At 38.4% G+C, this 27,670-nt stretch overlaps 1 protein-coding gene across 5 annotated transcripts in view; it reads right to left on the bottom strand.

Moving 5' to 3' along the window:
* The window catches only part of MID1 (midline 1), a 362,650-nt gene that overhangs the window by 40,835 nt on the left and 294,145 nt on the right, over positions 1-27,670 (bottom strand). For all 5 annotated transcript variants that reach the window (XM_064364527.1, XM_064364525.1, XM_064364529.1 and 2 more), the window contains exon 4: positions 12,499-12,606. In XM_064364527.1, coding sequence (XP_064220597.1) covers positions 12,499-12,606 — 108 coding nt within the window. The remainder of the gene's footprint in view (positions 1-12,498; positions 12,607-27,670) is intronic.

Genomic DNA, 27,670 nt, shown 5'->3' with positions numbered 1-27,670 from the left:
AGGAAAATTCCAGAAGGAAAACTAATTTACCGCCCATAGAACAAACCAAGTGAGTGGAATATTTAATTACACAGCATAAAGAATAATTTAAATTACATAGCATAATTGAAGATGTTTAACACAATTCTAACAAAAGAAAGTAAGGTCAAAATATTCCTTTAGAATAACTTTATGACAACCACTTATCCTTTAGATACGCCTATTAAAGACCACACACATTTCAAATGCTATGATGCTTGAACTCCAGTTTCTTCTTTTCTTTTTCTATCATGATATTGAATATTAAAAGTGACATAATAGGAAAAAGAATAAAAGAGTCCTAAATCATGCAAAAATTAAAGCAAGACAAAATGAGAGCCTCCTGTGAAAATATTGGAATGTTCTACAGAGAACAATTTTGGGCATAATTTTAGTTATAGGTTAGTGTACAATTTCATCTGATATGCCTGATTTGAGCTTTGCAAACCTAGTGCATAAAAGAATCAGCTGAGGATCATTTTGAAAGAAAAACAGTAAATGTTTCAGTCTATTCTCCAATATTTGAGTTTAGGAGTTGCAATTCGCAGAACAGGAGGAATTTGCATTTTAACAAGCAACAATTGTTTTTAAGCCTGCAGGTGATAAATCATTAGGACCGTCAGGACTAGCATTTAAAAAACCAAATAGAAGAGGAGAAAAACAAATTGCAGAGTGCATTCCTGGTAAAAAGGGCAAGTTGGGCTTTGTAAAACCTTTTGTGTGTGTGCGTGCATACACACTGTATTGTGATGTCCTATGTATTTCTTACTGTGGGTTACAGTAAAAAAAAGAAAAAAGAGAAACACTGCTCTAAGTTAGATGTTCACAGGCTGTGATCTGTGGGCCACATCCAGCATACAATCTGTTTGTGTAAATAAAGCTTTATTGGCACACTACCACACTCATTGGTTACACATCATCGATGGCTGCTTTCTTGCTACAACATTGTGCAGAAGTGAGTTGCTGCAACCGAGACCGAATGGCAAAGCCTAAAATATTTGTTATCTGGCCCTTGACAGAAAAGTTTGCTGATCCCTGGCTTAAATGATTACAGTCACATGGCCCTGATTTGCAGCATACTCTGAAACACTGTCCTACTCTTCACAGCACTTCGAACTCAGACACCCGGCATGAAGCAAAATACTTAGTTTTCCATTAGACAACACTTCTTAATGTATTATTTTTAAAAGCTGACAAGGTGAATAAAATTTGATGTTTAAAAAAATTAGATACTGACACATAAAAATATTCTGTGTATGTCTGTCTTAATGCTGCAGGGGAAATGTTTTCCAGTCAACTCTTCATTTTTCCTTTGGGAAGTGAGATTACCACATTGTAACTTTTGGAATTCACTCTGTACTCGTCATGGAAATAGTTTGCCTGTTGGAATCTCTTTCTAGCAGGGACACAGGCCTGTTTATATAATTTTATTTGCTGTTTATTATACCTTACACACTCTTTTAAAAGCCACCTTATTTTGCTCAAAATGCATTTTAAACGCTTATTTTTATATAAATGCTTTTATATGTAGGTAGGATACACAGCCCAAAACAACTAGGTCCAAACAATGCATCCTCGATTCACACAAGTATCTGAACTGAAGATGAGGCCTGTTCTCACCATCTCTTTAAGGCCATGGAGAGCTCAACGTTTAGCCCAAGTTAATTCTCTTAAACTTTGAAGATTTAGTGTACATAAAAGGCAATGAAGAAAAGGGACCCTTATTTTGTTGAGCTTTGGCCTTCAGAAGTCTACCACAGATCTCTGTGTCTGAACATTAAATGAATGAACTCACTTAATCTGGAGTTAGCTCTTTGTGTGTTGACATGAAACGTATCCTCGACTATTGAAGAAAAGAAGAAAATTCTTTCCCAGAAAGCCTCATGGCTTGAGACTCTCCAGACCATCCACCTATAAAGGCTGTCGAATTATTTGTTTCAGAGAATGTACAATGGTACGAGAGCAGGAATCATTAGTAGGTACTAACGTATAATAACATCGCCTGCTTGGCAACCGCCTCAATTGCAGAATTGGAGGTCAGTTTGACAGCCGGGTGACTAGCATCAGAGATAGAAAGGGGCAAAATAAGGCAGTTGATGAAACTCATTTTTGGGTCTCCATAATTCCTCCTGGTTCTTGCTCCACCTGCCCACTTCCAATTGCTTGTCGGAGGGCCCCACCATCCCTTCTTTTGACTCAGTGCCCTCAGTTGCCACTGCCATCCTGGGCTGCAGGGACCCAAGTCCCCCAGTGAACCACAAGTCCGTACTTGCTCTCTCTGTCTGGCACCTCAAGTTTCCACGGCATTGGCATTCACATCCTTCTTAAAAACAGGTCTCAGACTCTTGTGCCTTCTTATATTTATGGCATTCCCAAGGTGGTGGCCAAAACTCAGTTTGCACATTTCCACTACAGCTGAGTTTTCTAATTTCAATATCTACATTTTTCCCTCCAAAACTGCTAATTTGTTGCTTTCCTATCTATTTTTTCTTATTTCATTTCCTTCTTTTGTGGCTTCACTTCTTTGGCTGTTTTGAAAGAGAAGTTATTCTTTCATTTCTTTCTTTGATCATCTTAAGACCGCTTCTTTTAAAGTCTTTTTCTTATTTTCCTATAAAATTAATTTTATCTGGGGTAAGATAATGTTGTCTGCTGATTTTGTTGGCTGTATGTTTAGAAATGTAAGATTTCTTTATATGCTTTGAAATTGAACTTGGAGTTTCAGTTTTAAAGGGAAGTAATTTATAATTCTTTCCTCTCTCACCCTCCTTGCTCAGCCTACCCTGCTCTGATAGTTTTCCAGTTGCCTTCACCTGGCCCTTGAGGTCATTATTCAGGAATCCCATCCTTATCTCTGTGCTCCTGTTCTGTGTGGGTATCACAAAGTGTAAACACAGGCTTCAAGCTAAGAACAAGATAACAACTTGACTTTGCTAAAAGCTATGATACAAGGGAGAGGTTGGCAATAATTTTTGACTGAAGTGTGAAGCCTTCTGCAGCCCATGGCATTAAACAATGAGCCTGATTTCCTTTCCCCATCCCATCTGGAGTACTTCTAGATCCTTTCCCCAAAGTTTCAAGAACTATTGATCCACAGGAGTTGAAGCTGTGCTACTTTGACCTCTTCCAGACCAAATCCCAGTAGCCTGTATCCTCAGCCACAATCAAGGCTTTTCAGTTTTGTCTCATTTCTGGCCTGTGGAGATGTTTATCTTGTTTTTAGTCCAGCTATATCTCTTTGCTTTTGTATTTTATTATGTTCTTTATTACTGACATGTGTTTGGGGTAGAAAGAGTGCAGCAAAGCATAAACTCCAAGCATCACCATGGCTGGAACTTGGGGACACCTTCACTACTCTGATCCAGCTCATGAGAGAGACCCTGGTGGTGGGAAGTCCAAGTTAAGTAAGAGAAAGGAAGGCAAGTTAACCAGGAAGTTGTGGTGGAGTGTCCTCGCAGGCTGAATAAGGACCCTCAATGCTGCCTACATCCTAATCTCAGGAATCTTTGAATATGTTACTTACATGGCAAATGAGACTTTACAGACATGATTAAGGATCATGAGATGGGGATGTTATCCTGAATTATCCAGGTAATCCCAATGTAGTCACAAGGGTCCTTGTAAGAGGAAGGCAGGAAGACCTGTGTCAGAGAAGACGTGAGGATGGGAAGAGAGGTTAGAGTGATGCAAAGAAGGGACCATGAACCAAAGAATGCAGGCTACCTGTAAGAGCTAGAAAAAGCAAGAAGAAATGGATTTTCCCCTAAAGCTTCCAGAAAGAAACAGCAGTGCCAAAACTTTGACTGCTGATTTTGTTCAACCCAATGAGACCGATTTTTGGATTTCTGAATTTCAGCACACTAAGATAATAAATCTATGTTGTCTCAAGCCACCAAGTTTATGGTAATTTGTTAGAGCAGCAATAAGAAACTAATAAGAGTAAGGTGCAAAGCCTCAATTAGAGAGGAGAGGAAGTGCTTTCCTTAAAATTTATTGATTTATTTATTTACTATTTTGAGATCTATTGCATGGCATGGTGAAAACAGCAAATAAATAATCATGTATTGTTCAAAATCACAAAGCAAGTAAATTTCAAATGTTCTCACCACAAAACAAAAGGCTTTGAGATGATGGATACGTTAATTAGCTTGATTTAGTTATTCCGCATTGCATCCATAAATTATAACATCACTTTGCACTCCATAAATATATATGACTGTTTGTCAATGTAAAATTAAAAATGAAAATAAACTAATATGTGGATCGAGAGCTAATCTCTGCATGCAACCATGTAAAGATAGCAAATTACCCTCTGTATGCATATGAATAATTAATTGTGACCATACATCAAGTGGCCATGTATCTGAGAACCTGGAATATTTCTAGAATTAAGAGATGTGCACACATGATGCACGATGATGATGAAAGAGGAAATATATCCTGTAAGGATTCCAGATGGACACTCAGTGCTCTTCTAAATTGGACAATTGTATGTGGGGAAAAGTAGCATTTTAGCACATGTGAGTCCTTGGCCAGGGAATAATTTCATGTCAATCTGTTAAGCTACTATACCAGTGTCAATAACTATTTAATTTCACTACTTTTTCAGATCATTTTTATAATTTACTTGTATAAATATTTTATAATTGATATAGACAGAGTAATCTAAAACATTGTACAATATTAGAAGATACCTGTTAAATTTTGTGGAAAACAGAGAAAACACATACATTAGCCATGGTTATCTCTGTTTCATTTCGAACTTGCTAGTATGTTTTAATTATACATGTTTCATTAAAGCATAGCTATGAGCAATAACAAAAATGCATGAAGTTTTGGGATCATAAATGAATGCTTCCATTTTAAAAAATATTTAGAAAAATTATCCTTGGCCAGGCACAGTAGCTCATGCCTATCATCCCAGCACTTTAAGAGGCAGATGCAAGTGGCTTGCCTGAGCCAAGGAGTTCATGACCAGCCTGCGCAACATGGCAAATCCCTGTATCTACAAAAAAACACAAAAATTAGCCAGGTGTGGTGGCCCATGCCTGTAGTCCCAGCTACTCAGGAGGCTAAGGCAGGAGGATTCTTTGAGCCCAAGAGGCAGCGGTTGCAGTGAGTAATGATGGTGCCACTGCACTCCAGCTGGTTGACAGATAAAGACTCTGTCTCAAACAGAAAAACAACAACAAAAGAAAGAAAGAAAGAAAGAAAGAAAGAAAGAAAGAAAGAAAGAAAGAAAGAAAGAAAAATAAAGAAAGAATTATCCTTGAAGGTGGCAGAGAAATGGGTAAAATAAAAAGGTTCATCATGATTAATTTTAAAATAGAATAAAGTGATGGATTCTAAAGCGACCAACAGTTTGTGAATGAATTTTGAATAAGGAAGTAGCTATAAAGAATATAAGGTCTTGAGGGCCGGGCGTAGTGGCTCATGCCTGCAATCCAAGCACTTTGGAGGCCAAGGCGGGCAGATCACCTGAGGTTGGGAGTTCAAGAATATAAGGTCGTAGACAATCCAAGATGGCCAAATAGGAACAGCTCTGGAGTGCAGTTCCCAGCGAGAATGCAGAGGGTGAGTGATCACTGCATTTCCAAACAAGTTTTTACTGCCCACAGACCAGGAGATTCCCAGGCAGAAAAGTGCCATAAGTCTCCAGCATGGCTATTTCAGCCAGCGCAGTGGGTCTCTGCACAAAAACTCACACAAATCGGGGCAGCTGTTTCAACTTGCTCCTGGAATGCCTGGGATATGGAGCCGCCCATTCAACTGACAAAAAGGGGGCTGAAATAGGGAGCCAGGTGATCTGGCTCGGTGGGTCCCACCCCCACAAAGACCAGCAATCTAAAACACTCTGGATTGAGAGTTTCACAGAAAGCACAGCTGGACCCAGGACAGTCCAGCTCAGTGGGGGTAAGGGCGTCTGCCATTACCGAGGCAGTCCACCACTACGAAGGCAGTCTGCCATTACCGAGGCAATCCGCCATTACCAAGGCAGTCCACCATTACTGAGGCAGACCACCATTACCTCTATAAACAACACAGCAAAGAAGTTCACACAGCAGCTGGGCAGACCCCATGGCAGCTCAGCAATGCCTCTTCTGGCAGACTGTGACTAGGCTACCTCCTCACTGGGCAGGGCAGCTCTGAAAAAAGGAAGCAGCACATTAGGAACTTATAAATAAAGCCCTACCTTCCCAGGACAGAGCACCAGGGAAAAAAAGGCGGTTATGAGTTCTGCTGCAGGAGACTTAAATGTACCTGCCCAGCAGCTTTGAACGGAATAATGGAGCTCACAGCTCAGCACTTGAGCTCCAATAAGGGACAGACTGTCTCCTCAAGCAGCTCCCAGACCCCTGTATATCAAAAGAGACACCTCATAAAGGAGAGTTCAGGCTGACATCTGGCGGGTATCCTTCTGGGACAAAGATAACAAAAGAAGAAACTGGCAGCAACCCTTACTGTTCGGCAGCCACCGCAGGTGATCCCCAGGCAAGCAGGGTCTGGAGTGGACCTCCAGCAGTCCTACAGCAGAGGGGCCTGACTGTTAGAAGGAAAACTAAAAAAGAAAAATAACTTCATCATCAACAAAAAGGACATCCACTCAGAGAACCCATCCAAAAGTCACCAACTACAAAGACCACAGGTAGATAAATCCACAAAGATGGGAAGAAACCAGTGCAAAAAGGATGAAAACACCCAAAACCAGAATGCCTCTCCTCCTCCTAGGGATCACAACTCCTCACCAGCAAGGGAACAAGGGTGGATGGAGAATGAGTCTGATGAATTGACAGAAACAGGCTTCAGAAAGTGGGTAATAACAAACTTCTCTGAGCTAAAAGACCATGTTCTAACCCAATGCAAAAAAACCGAGAATCTTGAAAAAAGGTTTGACGAAATGCTGATGAGAATAAACAGCTTAGAGAAGAATATAAATGAACTGATGGAGCTGAAAAACACAACACGAGAACTTCGCGAAGCATAAAAAGTTTCAATAGCCAAAACTACCAAGCAGAAGAAAGGATATCAGAGATTGAAGATCAACTCAATGAAATAAAACAAGAAGGCAAGATTCGAGAAAAAAGAGTAAAAAGAAATGAACAAAGCCTATAAGAAATATGGGATTATGTGAAAAGACCTAATCTACGTTTGATAGGTGTACCTGAATGTGATGGAGAGAATGAATCTAAGCTGGAAAACACTCTTCAGGATATTATCCAGGAGAACTTCCCCAACCTAGCAAGGCAGGCCAATATTCAAGTCCAGGAAATACAGAGAACATCACAAAGATATTCCTCAAGAAGAGCAGCCCTGAGGCACATAATTATCAGATTCGCCAGCATTGAAATGAAGGAAAAAATGCTAAGGGCAGCCAGAGAGAAAGGTTGGGTCACCCACAAAGGGAAGCCCATCAGACTCACAGCAGATCTCTCGGCAGAAACCCTACAAGTCAGAAGAGAGTGGGGGCCAATATTCAACATCCTTAAAGAAAAGAACTTTCAACCTAGAATTTCATATCCAGTCAAACTAAGCTTCATAACCCAAGGAAAAATAAAATCCTTTATGAACAAGGAACTGCTGAGAGATTTTGTCATCACCAGGCCTGCATTATAAGAGCTCCTGAAAGAAGCACTAAACATAGAAAGGAAAAACCGGTATCAGCCACTCCAAAAACGTACCAAATGGTAAAAAGCATCAACAAAATGAAGAAACTGCATCAATTAATGGGCAAAACAACCAGCTACCACCAAAATGGCAGGATCAAATTCACATGTAACAATATTAACCTTAAGTGTAAATGGGCTAAATGCCACAATCAAAAGATAGAGACTGGCAAATTGGATAAAAAGTCAAAACCCATAGGTGTGCTGTATCCAGGAAACCCATCTCACATGCAGGGACACACACAGGCTCAAAATAAAGGGATGGAGGAAGATTTACCAAGCAAATGGAAAGCAAAAAAAAGTATGAGTTGCAATCCTAGTCTCTGATGAAACAGACTTTAAACCAACAAAGATCAAAAGAGACAAAGAAGGCCATTACATAATGGTAAAAGGATCAAAGTAACAAAAAGAACTAACAATCCTAAATATATACACACCCAATACAGGAGCACCCAGATACATAAAGCAAGTTCTTAACAACCTACAAAGAGACTTAGACTCCCACACAATAACAGTGTGAGACTTTAACACTCCATTGTCAATATTAGACAGATCAATGAGACAGAAAATTAATAAGGATATCCAGGACTTGAACTCAGACCTGGAACAAGCAAACCTAATAGACATTTACAGAACTCTCCACCCCAAATCCACAGAATATACATTCTTCTCAGCACCACATCACACCTACTCTAAAGTTGACCACATAATTGGAAGTAAATCACTCCTCAGCAAATGCAAAATAACAGAAATCATAACAAACAGTCTCTCAGACCAAAGTGCAATCAAATTAGAACTCAGGATTAAGAAACTAACTCAAAATAGCACAACTTCATGGAAACTGAACAATAGGCTTTTGAATAAGCTGGATAAACAATGAAATAAAGGCAGACATAAAGAATAACTGGATAAACAATGAAATAAAGGCAGAAATAAAGATGTTCTTTGAAACCAATGAGAATGATGACACAACGTACTGGAATCTCTGGGACACATTTAAAGCAGTGTCTAGAGGAAAATTTATTGCAATAAATGCCCACATGAGAAGCAAGAAAAGATCTAAAATTGATACCCTATCATCAAAATTGAAAGAGCTAGAGGAGCAAGATCAAAAATACTCAAAAGTAGCAGAAGACAAGAAATAACTAAGATCGGAACAGAACTGAAGGAGATAGAGATACAAAAAACCCTTCAAAAAATCAGTAAATCCAGGAGCTGGTTTTTTGAAAAGATCAACAAAATAGACAGACCACTAGCCAGATTAATAAAAAAGAAGAGAGAGAAGAATCAAATAGATACAATAAAAAACGATAAAGGGGATATCACCACTGATTCCACAGAAATATAAACTACCATCAGAGATTACTACAAACAACTCTATGCACATAAACCAGTAAACCTGGAAGAAATGGACGAATTCTTGGACACTTGCACCATCCTAAGCCTAAACCAGGAAGAAGTCAAAAGCCTGAATAGACCAATAACAAGGACTGAAGTTGAGGCAGCAATTAATAGCCTACCAACCAAAAAAAGCCCAGGTCCAGATGGGTTCACAACTGAATTCTAGTAGACATACAAAGAGGAGCTGGTACCACTCCTTCTGAAACTATTCCAAACAATCCAAAAAGAGAGACTCCTTCCCAAATCATTTTATGAGACCAACATCATCCTGACACCAAAACCTGGCAGAGATTCAAAAAGAAAAGAAAAAGAAAATGTGAGGCCAATGTCCATAATGAACATAGATGCAAAAATCTACAATAAAATACTGGCAAACCGATTGCAACAGCACCTCAAAAAGGTTATTCATGACAATCAAGTAGGCTTCATCCTGGGGATGCAAGGCTGGTTCAAAATATGCAAGTCCATAAACGTAATCCACCACACAAACAGAACCAAAGACAAAAACCACGATTATCTCAGTGGATGCAGAGAAGGACTTTGACAAATTTCAACAGCCGTTTATGCTAAAAACTCTCAATAAACTAGGTACTGATGGAATGTATCTCAAAATAATAAAAGCTATTTACGACAAACTCACAGCCAATATCATACTGAATGGGCAAAAACTGGAAGCATTCCCTTTGAAATCTGGCACTCGACCAGGATGCCCTCTCTCACCACTCCTATTCAATATAGTATTGGAAGTTCTAGCCAGAGCAATCAGGCAAGAAAAAGAAATAAAAGGTATTCAATTAGGAAAGGAGGAAGTCAAATTGTCTCTATTTGCAGATGACATGATTGGATATTTAGAAGACCCCATTGTCTCAACCCAAAATCTCCTGAAACTGATAAGTAACTTCAGCAAAGTCTCAGGATACAAAATCAATGTGCAGAAATCACAAGCATTCCTATACACCAATAACAGTCTTAAAGAGAGCCAAATCAAGAACGAACTGCCATTCACAATTGCTACAAATAGAATAAAATACCTAGGAATACAACTAACAAAGGATGTAAACCTCTTCAAGGAGAACTACAAACCACTGCTCAAGGAAATAAGAGAGGACACAAACAGATGGAAAAACACTCCATGTTCATGGTTAGGAAGAATCAATATTGTGAAAATGACCATACTGCCCAAAGTAATTTATAGATGCAACACTATTCTCATCAAACTACCTATGACCCTCTTCACAGAACTGGAAAAAACCACCTTAAACTTCATATGGAACCAAAAGAGAGCCCACATAGCCAAGACAATTCTAGGCAAAAAGAACAAAGCTGGAGGCATCATGCTGCCTGACTTCAAAGTATACTACAAGCCTACAGTAATCAAAACAGCATGGTACTGGTACCAAAACAGAGATATAGACCAATGGAACAGAACAGAGGCCTCGGAGGCAATGCCACACATCTACAACCATCTGATCTTTGACAAATCTGACAAAAACAAGCAATGGGGAAAGGATTCCCTGTTTCATAAATGGTGTTGGGAAAACTGGCTAGTAGTGTGCAGAAAGCAGAAACTGGACCCCTTCCTGACACCTTACACTAAAATTAACTCCAGATGGATTAAAGACTTAAACATAAGACCGAATACCATAAAAACCCTAGAAGAAAACCTAGGCAAAACCATTCAGGACATAGGCATAGGGAAGGACTTCATGACTAAAACATCAAAAGCATTGGCAACAAAAGCCAAAATAGACAAATGGGACCTAATTAGACTCCAGAGCTTCTGCACAGCAAAAGAAACAATCATTAGAATGAACCTGCAACCAACAGAATGGGAAAAAATTTTTGCGATCTACCCATCTGCCAAAGGGCTAATAACCAGAATCTACAAAGAACTAAAACAGATTTACAAGAAAAAAACAAACAAAACCCATTCAAAAGTGGGCAAAGGATATGAACAGACACTTCTCAAAACAAAACATATATTAGGCTAACAAACATATGAAAAAATGCTTATCATCACTGGTCATTAGAGAAATGCAAATCAAAACCACATTGAGATACCATCTCACGCCAGTTAGAATGGTGATCATAAAAAATCTGGAGACAACAGAAGCTGAAGAGGATGTGGAGAAATAGGAACACTTTTACACTGTTGGTAGGAGTGTAAATTAGTTCAACCATTGTGGAAGACAGTGGCAATTCCTCAAGGACCTAGAAATAGAAATTCCATTTGACCCAGCAATTCCATTACTGGGTATATATCCAAAGGATTATAAATCATTCTATTATTAAGACACGTGCACAAGTATGTTCTTTGTGGCACTGTTTACAATAGTAAAGACTTGGAACCAACCCAAATGGCCATTGATGATAGACTGGACAAGGAGAATATGGCACATATAAACCATGGAATACTATGCAGCCATAAAAAATGATAAGCTCATGTCCTTCATAGGGACGTAGATGAATCTGGAAACCATCATTCTCAGCAAACTCACAAGAACAGAAAATCAAACAGCACATACTCTCACTCATAGGTGGGTGTTGAACAATGAGAACACATGGACACAGGGAGGGGAGCATCGCACACTGTGGTCTATTGCGGGGGACCAGGGGAGGTACAATGGGGGGTTGGGAGTTGCAGAGGGATAACATGGGGAGAAATGCCAGATAGAAGTGATGCGGATGGAGGCAGCAAACCACATTGCCATGTATGTACCTATTCAACAATCCTGCATGATCTGCACATGTACCCCAGAACCTAAAGTGCAATAAAATATATTTTAAAAAGTTTTTTTAAATTATATAAGGTAAATTTCTTTTAAAAATAGAGTTTGCTGTAAGACAATAGGCAATTAAAACATAGAAACATTAGAAAAGAAGTACTATTAATATATCTGCAATGGAATATAATATATAGTTAAACCACAGGAGTTTTGGGACCATGAAGTCATACTTGTAAGCATTTCCTCAGAAACATGGGAAAGTACTTCATAATTTCTATAAATAAAGTCAAATTCATTTTTAATTTATGTAATGCTATGCTAGCTGCTAGGATATCACAATGAATACAAAATGAACTCTGTCTCCACAGAACCCACCTTCTCATAGTCAAGTGAGACAGAAAACAATGCCTGTGATAAACAAGACCTTTATGCTACCTCCTGGCGCTGGGCAATGGAGCAGCCCTTGTATCACAGGCGTTCACAGGAGAGCATAGTACAAAGAAAAGGATGGAGAAAAACTGCCAAGCAAGGGCCTTTTAACTAAGTCTTAAAGACTTAAGAGGGAATGTATATAAGAATGTATAGAAAAAGAGGGTTCTCAACATTTCCAAAGCCACTGGAGTGTATGAGGATGAGGATTTATTTTCTCCAGGTAGAGAATATGAAATTTTCTGCCCTAGAAATCATACCTTCCCTTCTTTGATCTTGGTTCCAATAATTTGTCGTCTTTGCTGAATGATCTCAATGAGAAGATCACACTCCTCTGTCAATTTGGCTTCTTGACGTGATGCATTGACCTACAGGATAAGTAAAATGGTAAGTGTTAATTTGGCCTTTGTTTTCAGTTAAATGCTATTTTTAATGTAGACTAGGATGTTTCTAGTAATCTCTGAAAAGATGTTTTATATGTTAACTCGTTGTCTCATTACGCAAGGATGGCATATATGACTTACGTGGCCACTTCCTATCTTGCATCCTTGGAAAACATTATTATTCAACGACAGTAGTCTTTTCTACTAAGCCAGACTCAGCTGCAGAGTCTTTAACATAACATGTACATATCTATTACCAATTAGTTGGAAATTGATGTGTCATGTGAAATATATTTGCAATTCCTGTTTTTATATTTTAAAAAAGTATCAAATTTGTCCTGTTAAACACAAAAAATGTAAGTTTAAAACAACCAATCTTCTTTTATGGAGGACAGATTACTATAAATCTCTTTTAGATGAATGTTCTGAAAGCAATGTAGCATGCCTGTATCACATTTATTTAACATTTCTTTTAAATACAAATATCAATTTTGTATCTAATTACTATAAAACATAAAAAACACAAAAAGATGTTTCAATAGTTTATTAATCTTATGACACAATTTAAAATTGTACTCCTAGTATACTTCTGAAAGATCAAGGTTCTACAATGAAAGCATACCATTCACGTGGAAAGGTGGATCATTACAGAATGGCTTGTATTTGAAGTTTTTGTGACTTGTACGCAAGGGAGGCTTACAATTAGTTCATTCTTGGCAACTAGGCCTGGGAAATACTCTGCACATGTTATTTCCTCCATCTCATGACAATTCTGAAATGCTTATTCACAAACAGAAACCCAGAAACCACAGCTGTGGGAGATGGAGATAGCAGGCATGAGGTTTATTATTTTAACACAGCCGCAGGAGAAGTTGCAATGTTACAAAGAATGACAATGCCATTGATTATTCTAACATATTTCAGGGAGGAGATATGACCCAGTCCCTAGCCCTTTTGATTTGGAAGGCTTTAACTGGAGTAATTTCATTCTCTATGCATGAGATAAACTGGAAGTAGGGTCATGAATTCAAGACAAAAATCCACTGATTGCTGTTTACAGAAACCATGTCCTGTTTCCAGATGCCCAGGATTCCTTGAATTTTATTCCTGATCATTGTTCAGACACAACATAGAGACTACTCAAGACATCTTACTGAGAAGATGATGGTCATTGGCCATTTGCAGTAAACCATGATATTATGTCCTACATCAGTTTAGCAGACAGAGTTATTAGCTAAGTATTTGTTAAACGAACAACGAAAAAAATTTAAAATGCATTGACTGAGAAGTACAAATGTGGAACTCAGGCTAATATTTCAAGGTTAATCATTAGGCTTCATTTCTCTTATCGTTATTTTTATACCATCATTTCTAGTTTCCCTTGAGGTTTCTCAAATCAATTAAGCTGTCTATTGACATATTTGCTTGAAACTTATACTCAATAAATTTCTTGTTTTTCCTTTTGACCTCAAATTGAATTTAATAATTGACTACAACTGAGTTGTGAAAGGTGGAACCATATTGATAACATGAGCACATTATGGTGGAGGAGTAAAATTTCTAGAAAGTAGCACTGATAAAGTTTCTTTGCTTGACCAAACTTTAGCCCTGAACTTTCTCCTGGGACCTTCTGTGCACTTCCTTGTAAACCAGTTTTAGCAAGAACCCTGCTGAGTTGGTTTAGCCAGAATCTTCCATCTCCATATATGATCACTTTTGATATCTCATTGGGTTCTTCATCCTTCACCATGCCCCAGGGGATATCTCATCACCTTGGCCTACCTTCAACAAGAATCCTGTTAGGTCGGTTTAACCAGAATTCCCCTTGCCCCTGATGTTTCCTGCTAGTAATTTTTCATCTACTTACCACCACGCTGCTCTTCGGCTGTAAATCCCCACTTGTCCATGTAATATTGGCAGCTGAGTCCTATTCTATACTGAGGTCTCTTTCCCCTTATTACGATAGTCCTGAATAAAAATCTGTTTTTACAGCTTTAAGTACTGTCCAGCTCTAGTTTTTCTTTGACAGACCCCAGACTTGAAAAGTATCTACTACAATAAATTCGAAGAGCTAAGTTGTACTTGAGAATACAAGGTAAATCTGATAGAATGTAAGTTCCATACAGGTGGGGATCTTCAGCTATTGTATTAAATAAGGTATCTATCCCAAGCACCTGGTGCAATGTCTGGCACAAAATAGGCATTCAAAAAATATGTGCTGAATAAATACATAGGGAAAATGACCTTCCAAGAAGAGACAGGGCAAAAACGTAATGGAGCAAGGAGTTATCACCAATAATCACTCAATATGCAGGTAATGGATTGGTTTCCAAGGACTGTGTAGACACAAAATTATGTCCTAAGGATTGTATTATTTGATGGGAGGGAGGAAAGGAGTTGATTTTTTTTCAGACAGGGTCTTGCTCTTACTCTATCGTCCAGGCTGAAGTGTACTGGTGCCATCATGGCTCACTGCATCCTCGACCTCTCAGGCTCAAGCAATCCTCCCACTTTAGGCTCCTGAGTAGCTGAGTCTATAGGCATATGCCATGACTACCAGCTAAATGAAAAAAAAATTTTTTTGTAGAAATAGGATCTTGCTATATTGCCCAGGCTAGTCTCAAACTCCTGGGCTCAAGTGATCCTTGCACCTTGGCCTCTTAAAAAGTGCTGGGATTATAGGTATGTGCCACCGCACTTGGCCAGGAGTTGATTTTTAAAAACTGCCTTATTTTCACATATCATAAAATTTGTCCATTTAAAATATGAAGTTTTGTGGGTTTTTTGTGTATTCCCAGATGATTCCATGTGCAATCATCATCACAATCTAGGCTTAGAACATTTTCAGCACCCAGAAAAGAAACCCATAATGTGTGCAGTCACTCCACATTTTCCCTACCTGCCCCAGCCCCAGCCCGAGACAACCACTAGTCTATTTTCTCTTTAAGGATTTGCCTGTTGTGGACATTTCATATAAATGGAATCAAATAATACATAATCCTTTTTGTTTGGCTTATTTCACGTAGCATAATGTTTCCAAGGTTCATCTATGTGGTAGCATTTATCAGTACTTCTTTCCTTTCTAGGCCAAATAATAGTTCATTGTATGAATAGACCACTTTTTGTTTATCTATTCTTTAACAGATGCATACTGATGTTTCTAGTTTTTGTTTACTATAAATAATATTGATATGAATATTCATGTACAAGTTTTTGTGTGCCCATATACAATCATTTTTCTTTGATATAGGGGTGGAATTCCTGGGTTACATAACTGTGTTTGATGTTTTCAGGAACTGCCCAACTTGTTCAATGTGGCTGCATTATTTTATATTACCATCAGAAACACATGACGGTTCCAATGTCTCCACATCCTTGTTCATGCTTGCTATTGTCTGTCTTTTTAACTTTGTTCATCCTAGTGGGTGTGAAGTGGTATCTCATTGTGGTTTTGACTTACCTTTCCCTGATGGCTAATGATGTTGACCATCTTTTCATGTACTTAATGGACATCTGTGTATCTAGATTAAAGATATGACTACTCAGATCCTTTGCTCCTTTTATAATTGGGTCATTTGTCTTTTAATTACTACATTGTATCATTTCTTTACATATTTGGAATACAAGTCCCTTACCAGATATGTGATTTGCAAATATTACCTCCTGTTTTGTGGGTTATCTTTGCATTTTCTTGATGATGCCCTTTAAAGCACAAAACATTTTTTAATTTTAATGAAGTTCAATTTATCTACTTTTTTATTTTTACTTGTGCTTTTGTTGTCATACCTAAGAAACCATTGCCTATCCCAAGGTCATGAAGATTTACTGTTCTGTTTTCCTCTACAAGTTTTATTTTTTATATTTAAGTCTATGAGCCATTTGGAGGTCAGTTTTATGTATGATGTGAGGGGGGGCTTCTAACTGTATCCTTTTGCTTATGGGTGTCCAGTTGTCTCAGAACAAGTTTTTGAAAGACTATTCTTTCTTTCATTGAAGTGTCTGAGAACCTTTGTCCAAAATCAATTGACCACATTGTGAGGTCCTCAGGTTTCGACACTGTCACTAGCATATTCCACATTTCAAGCTCTTCTGGTTTTAACTTAGTCCAGTGAGACCCCACTGGTAATTCTAGAGTAGGGGCTATGAAATGAAATGTGGTGTGGAATATACCTACATGGTGACATTAGGAAAATCTTAGGCTATCTCCATTTGTGAGTTTTCCTGTTTTGTAAAATGAGCTGAATAATATCTGCTCTCTCAGCCATGTGGGTTTATTGTGGTGAATACATGAAATAACATAACTAAACTTATGAAGCCATTGACAAACCTGAGATACTGTTGTCTGCATTGAGAAGGGATTTTGTAAACAGATTATGATTTAGTTTAGGATCCATTTCACTCTCATAATCATTGGGATTTGAGTTACTGCATGGTAGAAAAAGTATGCCAGTTTTGCCATTGTAACATGGGGCTCAGTTTAATCCAAATTTTGACTATTTGATTTACAGAATGGATAGGTTTGCTTTACCATAAAAGGGGGCTGAAATCTTTGTTGAGGCAAATGGGTTTTGCGAAAGCTGATACCACATTCACCATTCACCATTGCCCCAACATGTAAATTTCTAGAAATTCGGAAACAGGACCTATTTCATTTTAGGCCAAGTATTTTTCCTAGATCTTTCAAAGAATATAGATTTAGCTTTCCTCTGAAACCAGAGAATTTGAATCTTGTTTTCTACTTTGATGAATTTCCAAATTCTTATAACTCTCATATTCTTATATTCCAAAAGGTACAATAAAACAAGTTAAATACTATTCTATATTTCCAAATTTTTTCCACTACAAAGAAGTTTTCCAAGAATTAATGATTTGATTAGACTTTCTTACTAATTTCTCTTAGTTCAAATATGGCAGGGTTTATTGATTACTTGCAGTATATTCTGGTGTTTCTAGTTTCCAGATTTTGTCTGGAAGCTAGCAGCTCCTGGTTACGACTTTTGTTTTCATTTCTGATTCACATCTTTTGATTCAGAAATCATTGTGGCTAGTGGAAGTGCTTTGAGGAGAGCCAATCTAAGGATGCAGAAAACAAGTTCAAACTCTTCTTTCCAGTACTCACACTTCCACTTTTGTGCCGCCAGTCTCCTCCTTGGCACCTAAACTAAGGGCAAGAGTGAGATGAAGATCACTAGGAATGATACCCAGTGGTAGGTAATTACTGTCTCCTGCCTTTGGACCACACTGGAAATGGGGCACTTGACTTCTCAGGATGAAATCTAGCTTAAAATTAGGCCTTCCTCTCAGGCCAGGCTCCCCAATGCTACGTTTTTTTCTCATCTCAAGTACACTCATGAGCAAATATCACATCAGCCCACCAGGATGAGAAACTCAGTCACTTTCACCTCATCTCATTTTTGGCCTCACCCATCTGCTCAGCAAGCACCTTTTCTACAGCTAGAGTCACATTTTTCTTTTGCATCTTCTCCCTAACAGTCTCGCCTGTAGGGAGTTGTTGACCCACTTTCTCCTATTCCTAGGGTAATATTGCTGCTTCTCTCTGACAATGACCTTCTGATCCTTTACAGTCTGATGAAAGAGACATTAGAAAGTTGAATAATGATGTGACTATAGAAGCAAAACAATCATATGTGCCCCACCTAGTCCTGAGATTGAATTCAGTATCGAGGGTCACTCTGCTTCATTAATGCTCATATCTGGCACTAATAATCAGTTGCAATCTCAGGTAAGTTGCCTCTGGGTGCACAGTTTACCTTCCCTTTCTAGAAATGTAGTTAGGCATAATCATTCCCCAGATTAGTTAATAATAACGTAAATGGATTAGCAATTTTCTCAAGAGCACTTGGTTAGCAACGCCCAAAGTCTCCCTGCTAAGTTTTATGGTGTAATAGTGTTACAGTGTTTTGAGGGAAGGGTGGGGTAAAGAGGACAATTATTTTTTTTCTTGTCAAATATGTATAAACATTAAAGAGATTTAGTTACATACATATACTAGAAATTGGACTAGGTGTCTGTGAAATGTTCTTTAGTAGTCTGTAAGTGGTTTCTAAGTATTATTTCTAAAAACTGACTCTTTTAATTTGACTTGTATTCAACTGCAAAATGAGATGTTCAGTGCAGAGTATAAACATCATTAGATTTCAGACATGTGTGGGCTTAAGATCTTTAGAAATGTTTGGAAGTATTAGGATGGAGCATCAGTGAAGGAAAAAAAATATCTGGCCAGTTCTCACAGGTGAAATAGAATTAGCATGCATTTTAGAAACCCTCATTTTCTCACTTTGCAGTGCTTTGTTGAAATAAGTTAGCCATCCATAGACTTTCAGAATAGAGCCTTATAATTCCTCTTGTGAAAATGACACACTGACTTGATAGATCACTTCTTATTCATACACAGACAGAAGCACTGAAGTGAGCTTGAGACAGGATAACCCCAATGTGTTGGAGGCAAGTTATTTTATTTCTGGGTGTTGAGAAGAGGGTTGCTGCATTGTACAAATCCAGAGGCTACCATTCACTTTGAATTCTGTAAGAACGGTGGGCCCCTTGAGTTGTGCAATCCAGAAGCCCCTCTCACCCTGGCCCACCATTATTGTACTCTTGAAACTGTACCATCAAACTGTGACTCCTTTAAATTTAAGATTCTGAACCTTGCCATCCTTGTAACCACTACCAAGGAGATTAGAAGTTTAAAAGACAAACGTCTACTTTACAAGTAAGTTTAAAAGACAAACGTCTACTTTACAAGTTTGCCTAGATTGGGCCTCATGGCTAAAACAAAAGCTGTTTCATGCCACAGTGAATAAATGTGACCTTCCATTCTAAGGTCACAAATTAAGGTGACCTTGAGAAAGGCTAAAACATTTTTATCCATGAGTCTAAGTTGACATTCTTGCTATTGTTTAGACTCAAAAGCACTTTTCTCTATAAGTAAGAATGTGTAATTTTGAGTCTGCATCAAAATTTGAAGGGGTTAGTGGTACTACATAATGTGACATAACCATCCCATCTCACTCCAAAGGAAAAACATTGGAGGAATCTATTCCAATTTGCCCAGCGCTGAAGCAACTGAAACACAACAGAGCTTTATATAAGCTGATGTTTGGCCTGTGGATGAGGGTACAGGGAGAAAACTGTATGCAAGTGGGCTCTACACCCTGCTGTGAACCACTGACCAGGTGCAAAAAGAAATATGAGGATATGAGGGTGCTTTGGATTTTATTGCCAAAGGCAGCTGTGATGAACATTCCAGACTCTGGGGCAGAAGTTAGACAGAGCTGCCAGAGGAACCATGAAAGGGATTCTAATACTTCAGTCTGTATATAAAACTGAGCCAAGGAGAATTGAGTAAGAGCAGACAGTATTACCGTAATTCATCTGATATGTTTATATGTAATCTTCACCAAACTCTTTCACACCAAAGTCAAATACTTGTGGACCTGGCTCAAGTGAATGAGAGGGAGAGAATGGCCTGGCTCCTGAGGTCTCTGCCTTTGGAGGACAAACAGAGAACAGGACAATATTTTTAGTGTTTAATGTGTTAATTTAATATTTAACATTTTTGACCAAAACTTTTTAAATTCCAAGAAAGGCTTTTCAGAAAAATTAAAAATGGAATCCTTTCATAAAATTTTTTTGATGGGAAGTAATAGTAGTGACATAGTGATACAATTAGAAGCTATATGTAATCCAGGCTTTAGGATAGTGACATGGTGGAAAATGATTTAGCCCAGAGGAGATCAATTCTACATATTGATTAACTATCCAGACATGAATTTGCTATGGGACTAAAAATAGCTCCCAGGAACCTCATGATAAACGCTCTTTTCTTGAGGTTTCTAAGATTATGAAGCTTGAGTGCTGGACAAGGTAGCAAGACACCATTAAAAATGGCAACACACTGTGGTTGCCATAAAATTCTTCTTATAAATGAAATACAACTGTAATAAGGCAATAAAACTGTCTAGCAAAAATGCCACTGCTAATGCCTAAAACTTTGAAACTTCACACAAAGGAGTTTTACTCCCAATAGTAGCATGCAGAATGTGGCCATCCATGATGTTGTTGACGTCACTGTTAGTTTTTCAGTAAAGCAAAATCTTCAAACAGGCAAAATAATTTAGAGGGAGCAAGGGCTAATGGAGGCAGTGGTTTGGGGCTCAGGGACTTGAGGAAGTCTTCCTGGGAATGAAACATCAAGTTTTATTGCTTACTAGTGTATGTTATTGGACATTTACTTCAACTATCTACATCTCAAGTTTCCTACCTGCATAATGAGGAAAATAACAATTGTTATCTGGCAGACCAGGTGCAATGCTGCTAAACATCTCACAACACATAAGACAGCACCCACAACAGCGAAAGGTCCATCCCCAAATCCAACTAGTGCCAAGATTGAGAACCCTTGGGTTAGACTGTGGTGAGAACTAAATGAATGAATACAAGAAAAGCCACTGACAAATGCTTGGCATGTAGTAATTACTACATAAATATGAACAATCACTATTGCTAACAGACTCTTTTTATCTGGAATGTCCATAAAGAATTAAAACTAGAGCTTCTAGGACCAGTCAGCCTGTGCTGGTTACCTGAGGACTTTCTAGCATGAATCAAAACTTTGATCCATCTGCATCATCAAGAGAATAGCTTTGGAAGCTATCACATGAGGCCTAACTCCAGAATTTTTGAAGCTACTTTTATATCCCAAGTGGGTTCCTTAAAGGCTGCTTCCTGATGCAACTGGATGGGGGAAGAAGAAGGGTAGAGAACGTTCTTCTATGGCACAGAGCAGAAGTTGGGAAACTTTTTTATTTTTGTAAAGGCCTAGACAGTAATTATTTTAGCATTGTGGGCCAGATGGTCTCTGTTGCAGCTACTCAACTCTGCTGTTGTAGTGTTAAAGCAGCCATAGACAATATGGATGCAAATGGGCATGGCTGTTTCCAATAAAACTTTACTTACAAAAACAGATTTAGCATGAGCGTCACAGTTTGCTGACCTCTGTCATAAAGGAGAAATCATGGATTTTAGAGTCAAAGGGCTGCAGGTGTGAAAAATATGTTGAATTTCTGTGAGAATGTTTCCTCATTTGCATACTTTTGATGAAAATATCTGTAAACAATCTGGTACATAGTAAAAGCTCAATAAATATTAGTTTTCTTCCTTTAAGGTATGAAGAGTTACAAGTACTGAATCAATGGAATTTCAATTTGAAGATGCCAACATATTTGCAGTATGGTTTTTACTTTCCCCATGACGTCTTGCTGACTTCTGTCACAATTGTAATAAACATTACTTCTTCTGTAATGTTTTTCCTAGGCTACATTCAACTGACTTCAATCTTATATTCTTGGCATTAATATCACAGCATTTTCTTTTTGTGTTTAATGGTGACTTTGTTAGAAGCAATCCCAAAATGAAGAAGCAGAATGGAAGGGGTTGCTCATAATTCATTGAAAAACAATAAACTCCTCCCTTCCTTTCTCTTATTAATTACACACTTTATAAAACAAATGCTTCACACCCTTCCGTTTGGGCTGGGCACACTGAATGAAAAGAAATCTACTAACCTGCCACGGGTATTTGTCTCTATCATGTCTTTTTCATAAAGTTTCTGAAAAGTAGTGATTTTTATTAAATAATTTTCAACAAATGTGTTTGGCATTTGACGTTGTGGTCAGAGAGTAAACAATAACTTTTAGAAGATGACCATTAATGGAGTGCCGGGAAAGATGGAGGTGACGTGTTTCAGGGAAGGGAAGTTATTTCTAATGGAAAGAGGAAACCTCTTTACCTTAATCACTTTCAATCTTGCATGCCATTTATCATTAAATAACATTCTTTTTAGTTGTTGTGCCATGATTCCTGAAAAGGGATGTACTGGAAAAATACTGAGTTGGAACCCTTTTCAGGCTTCAGTTACTCAGGTATAGAAGCCATCTGCTCCTGCAAAGTTCTGGAAAATAAAGATTGGGATCCTGCTCTTTGGTATTCTGTACAGTGAGTGAAATACACTTGATTACATCACTGATAGAACTTAATTGGGAAGTACAACTGGAAAATGTTAAGCTTTGTTTTGTCTTCATGATGCATCTACAGTGATAGCTATGAAATATCTTGCCCTGTTGTTGTCACTCCAGAATATCAGGAGAAGTGAGTAGATTGGTTCTTAAATATCTTTGATGCCCAGTGTTTCATATGTATGTTTATTCAAATACAATGAAAGAGACTTCAGTTTAGAGAAATTGAACATGTGAGCTATAGTCATGACTAGAAAAAGGGACTTGTGCTATCATTTCATTTTACACGTGGTTGGCAGTTCTATTCTCCCTGAAGAAGGATATGAGACAAGAATAAATGCTCAAATTTTTGCTAGAAAACTCCAGTAGGGTGTAGGAAGTGAAACAGGGAAAACTACAAAGCCAGTAAATTGTGACTTACCAAGACCCACTTGGGCAACTGGAGATTAATCCTAGTAGGCAACTCTGAGAAACAGGATAGAACATTCTAGCTAATGGGGAAGAAGTAAAGTATTTATCTAATATCTTCCATCAGGAGCTGGTTGAAAGCTGTTGGGGGAAGGTAGGCATTAACTCCCCTTTGGAATTGGTTGGTCCTGGGAGAGGCAGAAAAAGCTCCCAGGCCAGGGAGATAGGACCTGTGAGTGCTATATGGGTACGGCCTTGACAGCTGTAGACAGGAGCTTTTACTCTACAGGAAACTACAATATGACCATTTTGAGCTTTCATGGAAGACAGAGAGTGCTGGTGTTACAGTCATCTAATTTTTCAAAGTTCCAGTGACTTGTGACTAACTGCGGGTCTAAACAGAGTTTGCATCTGACAGTGCTTTCTGTACTAGCCTTGGTCATTTCTGACTTCAGGGCCACAATCTACCTATAAGCATTCATTTTCAACTGGCCATAAGTGGGTTTAAGTTTGAGCAATGGTAGGCAAAGTTCCCTGAAAAAGAAAACACATGACATCTAGCATGTCAGACTAAAATGTGTATTTCCTTATCTAGTGACCCCTCACTTCCATCATTTCAACTCATTGTGAAATTATTATTGTCTTTCTGGAACAATGGTTTGAGAGCTTTAAGCCTCTGCAATAAGCTTGAATTTTTAAAGCCTGAGTTAAGGATTACTTGGAGAGGTCTCCTTCTCTCTCCCCATTCCCTTTCTTTCTTCCCCCCTCCCTCTTGTTCTTTATAGATTATCATTAAGGTCAACTACATTTCTATATACAAACCTGACAGATGTTGCCATCTAACCTTCCTACCTGGGAAACAGAATGCTCTGTTGAGACTTGTCAGGATCAGGGTCGGGGTTGTGGGAGGGCAGAGGGCAGTCTGCCAGGTAATGGAAACACTGCTTGCTTTCATTTTATTGCCAAAAATAAAGCCTTCTTATTGTTTAACAGATCCCTTAAAGGGAGGCCTCATTGGCATAGTTCTAATTTTTTCAAGACCACAAACAAGAGGAATTCTTTAGGGCCACTTCATGAAAAGCAGAGGGAAAAAATACTTTATTCTACAAAAATTAAAGCAATCCTTTGTTTCAGTAGCCAAAGCCTGATTTCAGGTTAGCATCTGCATGTGTTCTCTCTACCGGGGCATTCATTGGCACTGTCTACGTGGGCACCCACTCTTTCATTCAGATTAGTTGGAGGTTATGCCCGACATATGAAAGAACTGAACAGAAACCATCTTTTTCTGGCATATCATCTCTTTGGCATCATTACTTTCAGATAATATGCTAAAAGACATGTTATCTGACATGTTTTACACCAAAAACAAACAAGCAAACACTCTCCTCTTGTAAAACCTATTTATAAAACCGGGAACCACACAGATCTTCATTTAGTGCTTATTTTGATTCTGCCAGCAAACTCAACCTTCTATGCGGTCCTTGCTTCTCAACAGCAAGTTTTAATTCTCTCTCCATTTAAAGTATAAGTGACCAAAGTTGCTGGTTTCCAGAGATCTTTGCAACAGTCTCAGTAGCTAAGGAATGAAAGTGAGAGGAGATGAGGTTATTCTTGGTACTCCATGAATGAGGAAGATGCTATCAGTGTATAGGGATCATCTATGAAGCAAATCTTAGGGATTTGTTGAGTGCCCACAATGTGCAAAGCACCATGTTAGGACCTGTGGTAGAAACAGAACTTTGCCTGCTAGAAAGAATGACTTCACTAGAGAACAAGCAGCAAACATGCCAAATGCACACATAATTAACTGCTAAACCATGGGCTACAGAAGTTCTAGAACTGTGTGGTCCAATATGGCTGCCACTAGCCACTTGTGGTTTTGAGCAATTGAAATACGGTTAGTCTGAATTGAGATGTGCTGTGAATACAAAATGCATACATTAATCATTTTTATATTGATTACATGTTGACATGATAACATTTTAAATACGTCGGGTCAAATAAAATGTATTAGTATAATTAATTTTACCTGTTTATTTTTACTTTAAAAATGTGATTACTTGAAAATTTTTAAATTACATATGTGGTTCATATTACACAGTACTTTGATTGGACGATGTGGCTCTAGAGAGTTTGAGAAATGAGGTAATTACTGTGTGAGTAGCTGAGGAAGGTTTCATGCCAAATATGAAGGAGGGTCTGGCCTTTGGAGATCAAAGTAGGCAAGACAGAGTTAGGAAACCCAGGGGAAAGGAAGATGAGAAAAGGCACCAGGGAAGAGAGGCAAAAGAACATGTTAGCAAGACAGAATAAATTAAAATTTTATTTGAACAACATGCAGGGTACAGTGGGCATGTATCTTGAATTGGTTATCTGGGAATGGGGCGACAGAAATACCAAAGCCAGTTATATCTTACTGTCCCTTGTGAAAAGCCTTTGGGGGGCCATTTGCAGAGAGCTGGCCATGACTGAGCTCACGCAGAGTCTGGTTAACACAAAACAGCAAATTGAGGAGTTTAACTTCAGAGTGGGGAGTTCTTCCTTGATCCCCACCTTTTTCTAATGGGCTCCCTTTGTATCCTGGTCTAAGTGGGGCTTCAGCATCGATCTTTAAAGCTATCCATGCTTACTTGCTTTCCTGGAGTTTTCTTCTGAAACAGTAGTGGGGCTGGTAAAAGTTACAATGGCAGTAGAAGGGGAGGCAGGAAGGACATTGGAGAGCTGTACAATAGGGGCTTTGACAAAAGGACAGTGAAGAGCAAAGCTAATCTGATCTGGAAGAGAAAAGGAAAGATCACAGCATTTAGATATCTTTTGGTTGCTAATTTTGAAGTTGTGGTGAGTTTGTGTGTGTTTGGGAATCAACAGAGACTGATATTGAAAATGTTTTCCTGTAAAGTCATTTTCAGACCTAGGTTGACTAGGCATCTTACATGTGTGGAATTATTATTTATAAGTGTTTTCCCAAGCCTGATTCAAAGTGGTTAATTATTTTTTTCTTTTGCAAACCAGAAAAGATAGAGAAGGTATCCTAGGGAATAAAAGGGAAAGGTACAGGTTTATAATGAGGAAGGGAAAGACCCTCCTCAACCTCTATTTAGGGCTCAGCAACACCCCTGATGGACAGCTCTCTCATTTTTGACTTCTCTTTGTCAGCTCCATCCTCTTAGCCCTACTTGGGTGGCAGAGCCCTCAGGCTGGGAGGAAGCTTCTTGGGGTGCACTAGGATTACTCATCCTCCAGGGATTGGTGGCTACTGAGGTTTGCTGTCATAGAAACACTGTCCTGTGTACAGTCTTCTCAAAAAGGGTCCTTTCTGCCCTTCAAGGTGTGAGCTTATTGGACATGCTGATCTATACAAATGAGCTATTGCTATAAGGAGGACAGAAGGATGATGCAGTTGGCCTCTAAGGGGTGTTCCATTCACTCACCAATAGCCAAGTGCTGCATGCTAAATGCAGCATACTAGGAAGACAGTTCTACTTCTCAAGGAGTCCAACCAGCTAGGAGAAGGAATAGACATGGACTTACAGACTATCAAGATTTTTGTTCAAGGACTGCATCTCTGTCAACAATCACTATGTAATTTTCCTTAAGCTTTTAAATTCAAATTATGATCTCATTATTTTATTCATACATCTAATAAATTTTATGAAACCAAGAATAATCACTCTCAGGGGGTCCTTGAATCAATGTTTGATTAACTCAAATTGAATAGACTCAACTCCATTAAACAATCCATTCTGTCTATAAATTAGCTGATTAAGTTCCAACAAACATATTTTTAAATCACAGTAAAATTTACATGCAAGGAAATGCATAGATCTTAAAGGACGGTTTAATGGATTTCGATAACCAACAGCTCAATCAAGAGATAAAACATTTCTATCACCCTAGAAAGTACCCTCGAGCTCCTCTTCAGGTCAATCCTCACCCCTATGGGGAATCATTGTTCAGATTACTGCTGTAACACTTTAAACTGCATTTATCAGTTTAACATATTCAATTTACTTTATAAGCACTTCAAATGCCTAACAGGATAAGATTAAAACCCTAAGAAGTTATACCTTCCCAAGTCCTTAAGTAACTCTTATAAATCTAATAAACAAAACTTAAAAATATGCTGAAACCCAAGTTTTTTTGAACATCACAATATTGTTTTGAAATTTAAACTATCTTAACAGATTCAACTTAAAATAACAGTTCTAAAAGAAATTACATGTTAGGCTGGGTGCAGTGGCTCATACCTGTAATCCCAGCACTTTGGGAGGCCAAGGTGGGCAGATCACTTGAGGTCAGGAGTTCGTGACCAGGCTGGCCAACACGGTGAAACTCCATATCTACTAAAAATATAAAATTTAGGTGGGCATGGTGGTGGGTGCCTGTGATCCCAGCCACTTAGGAAGCTGAGGCAGGAGAATCACTTGAACCCCAGGAGGTAGAGGTTGCAGTGAGCCAAGATTGCACCACTGCACCCCAGCCTGGGTGACAGAGTGAGACTCTAACTCAAAAAAAGAATTACCTGTTTCAAATTTGTATTTCAAAGCAAATCTGACAAATTCCTATAATATGTCATATTATCTTAGATGCAAAAACTATTAACA

Source organism: Aotus nancymaae, unplaced genomic scaffold (assembly GCF_030222135.1).
Source record: "Aotus nancymaae isolate 86718 unplaced genomic scaffold, 86718_ANA_hifiasm-v0.15.2.pri h1tg000058l, whole genome shotgun sequence".
Taxonomy (NCBI): Eukaryota; Metazoa; Chordata; class Mammalia; order Primates; family Aotidae; genus Aotus; species Aotus nancymaae.
This window is presented reverse-complemented; position numbering and strand designations above follow the sequence as displayed.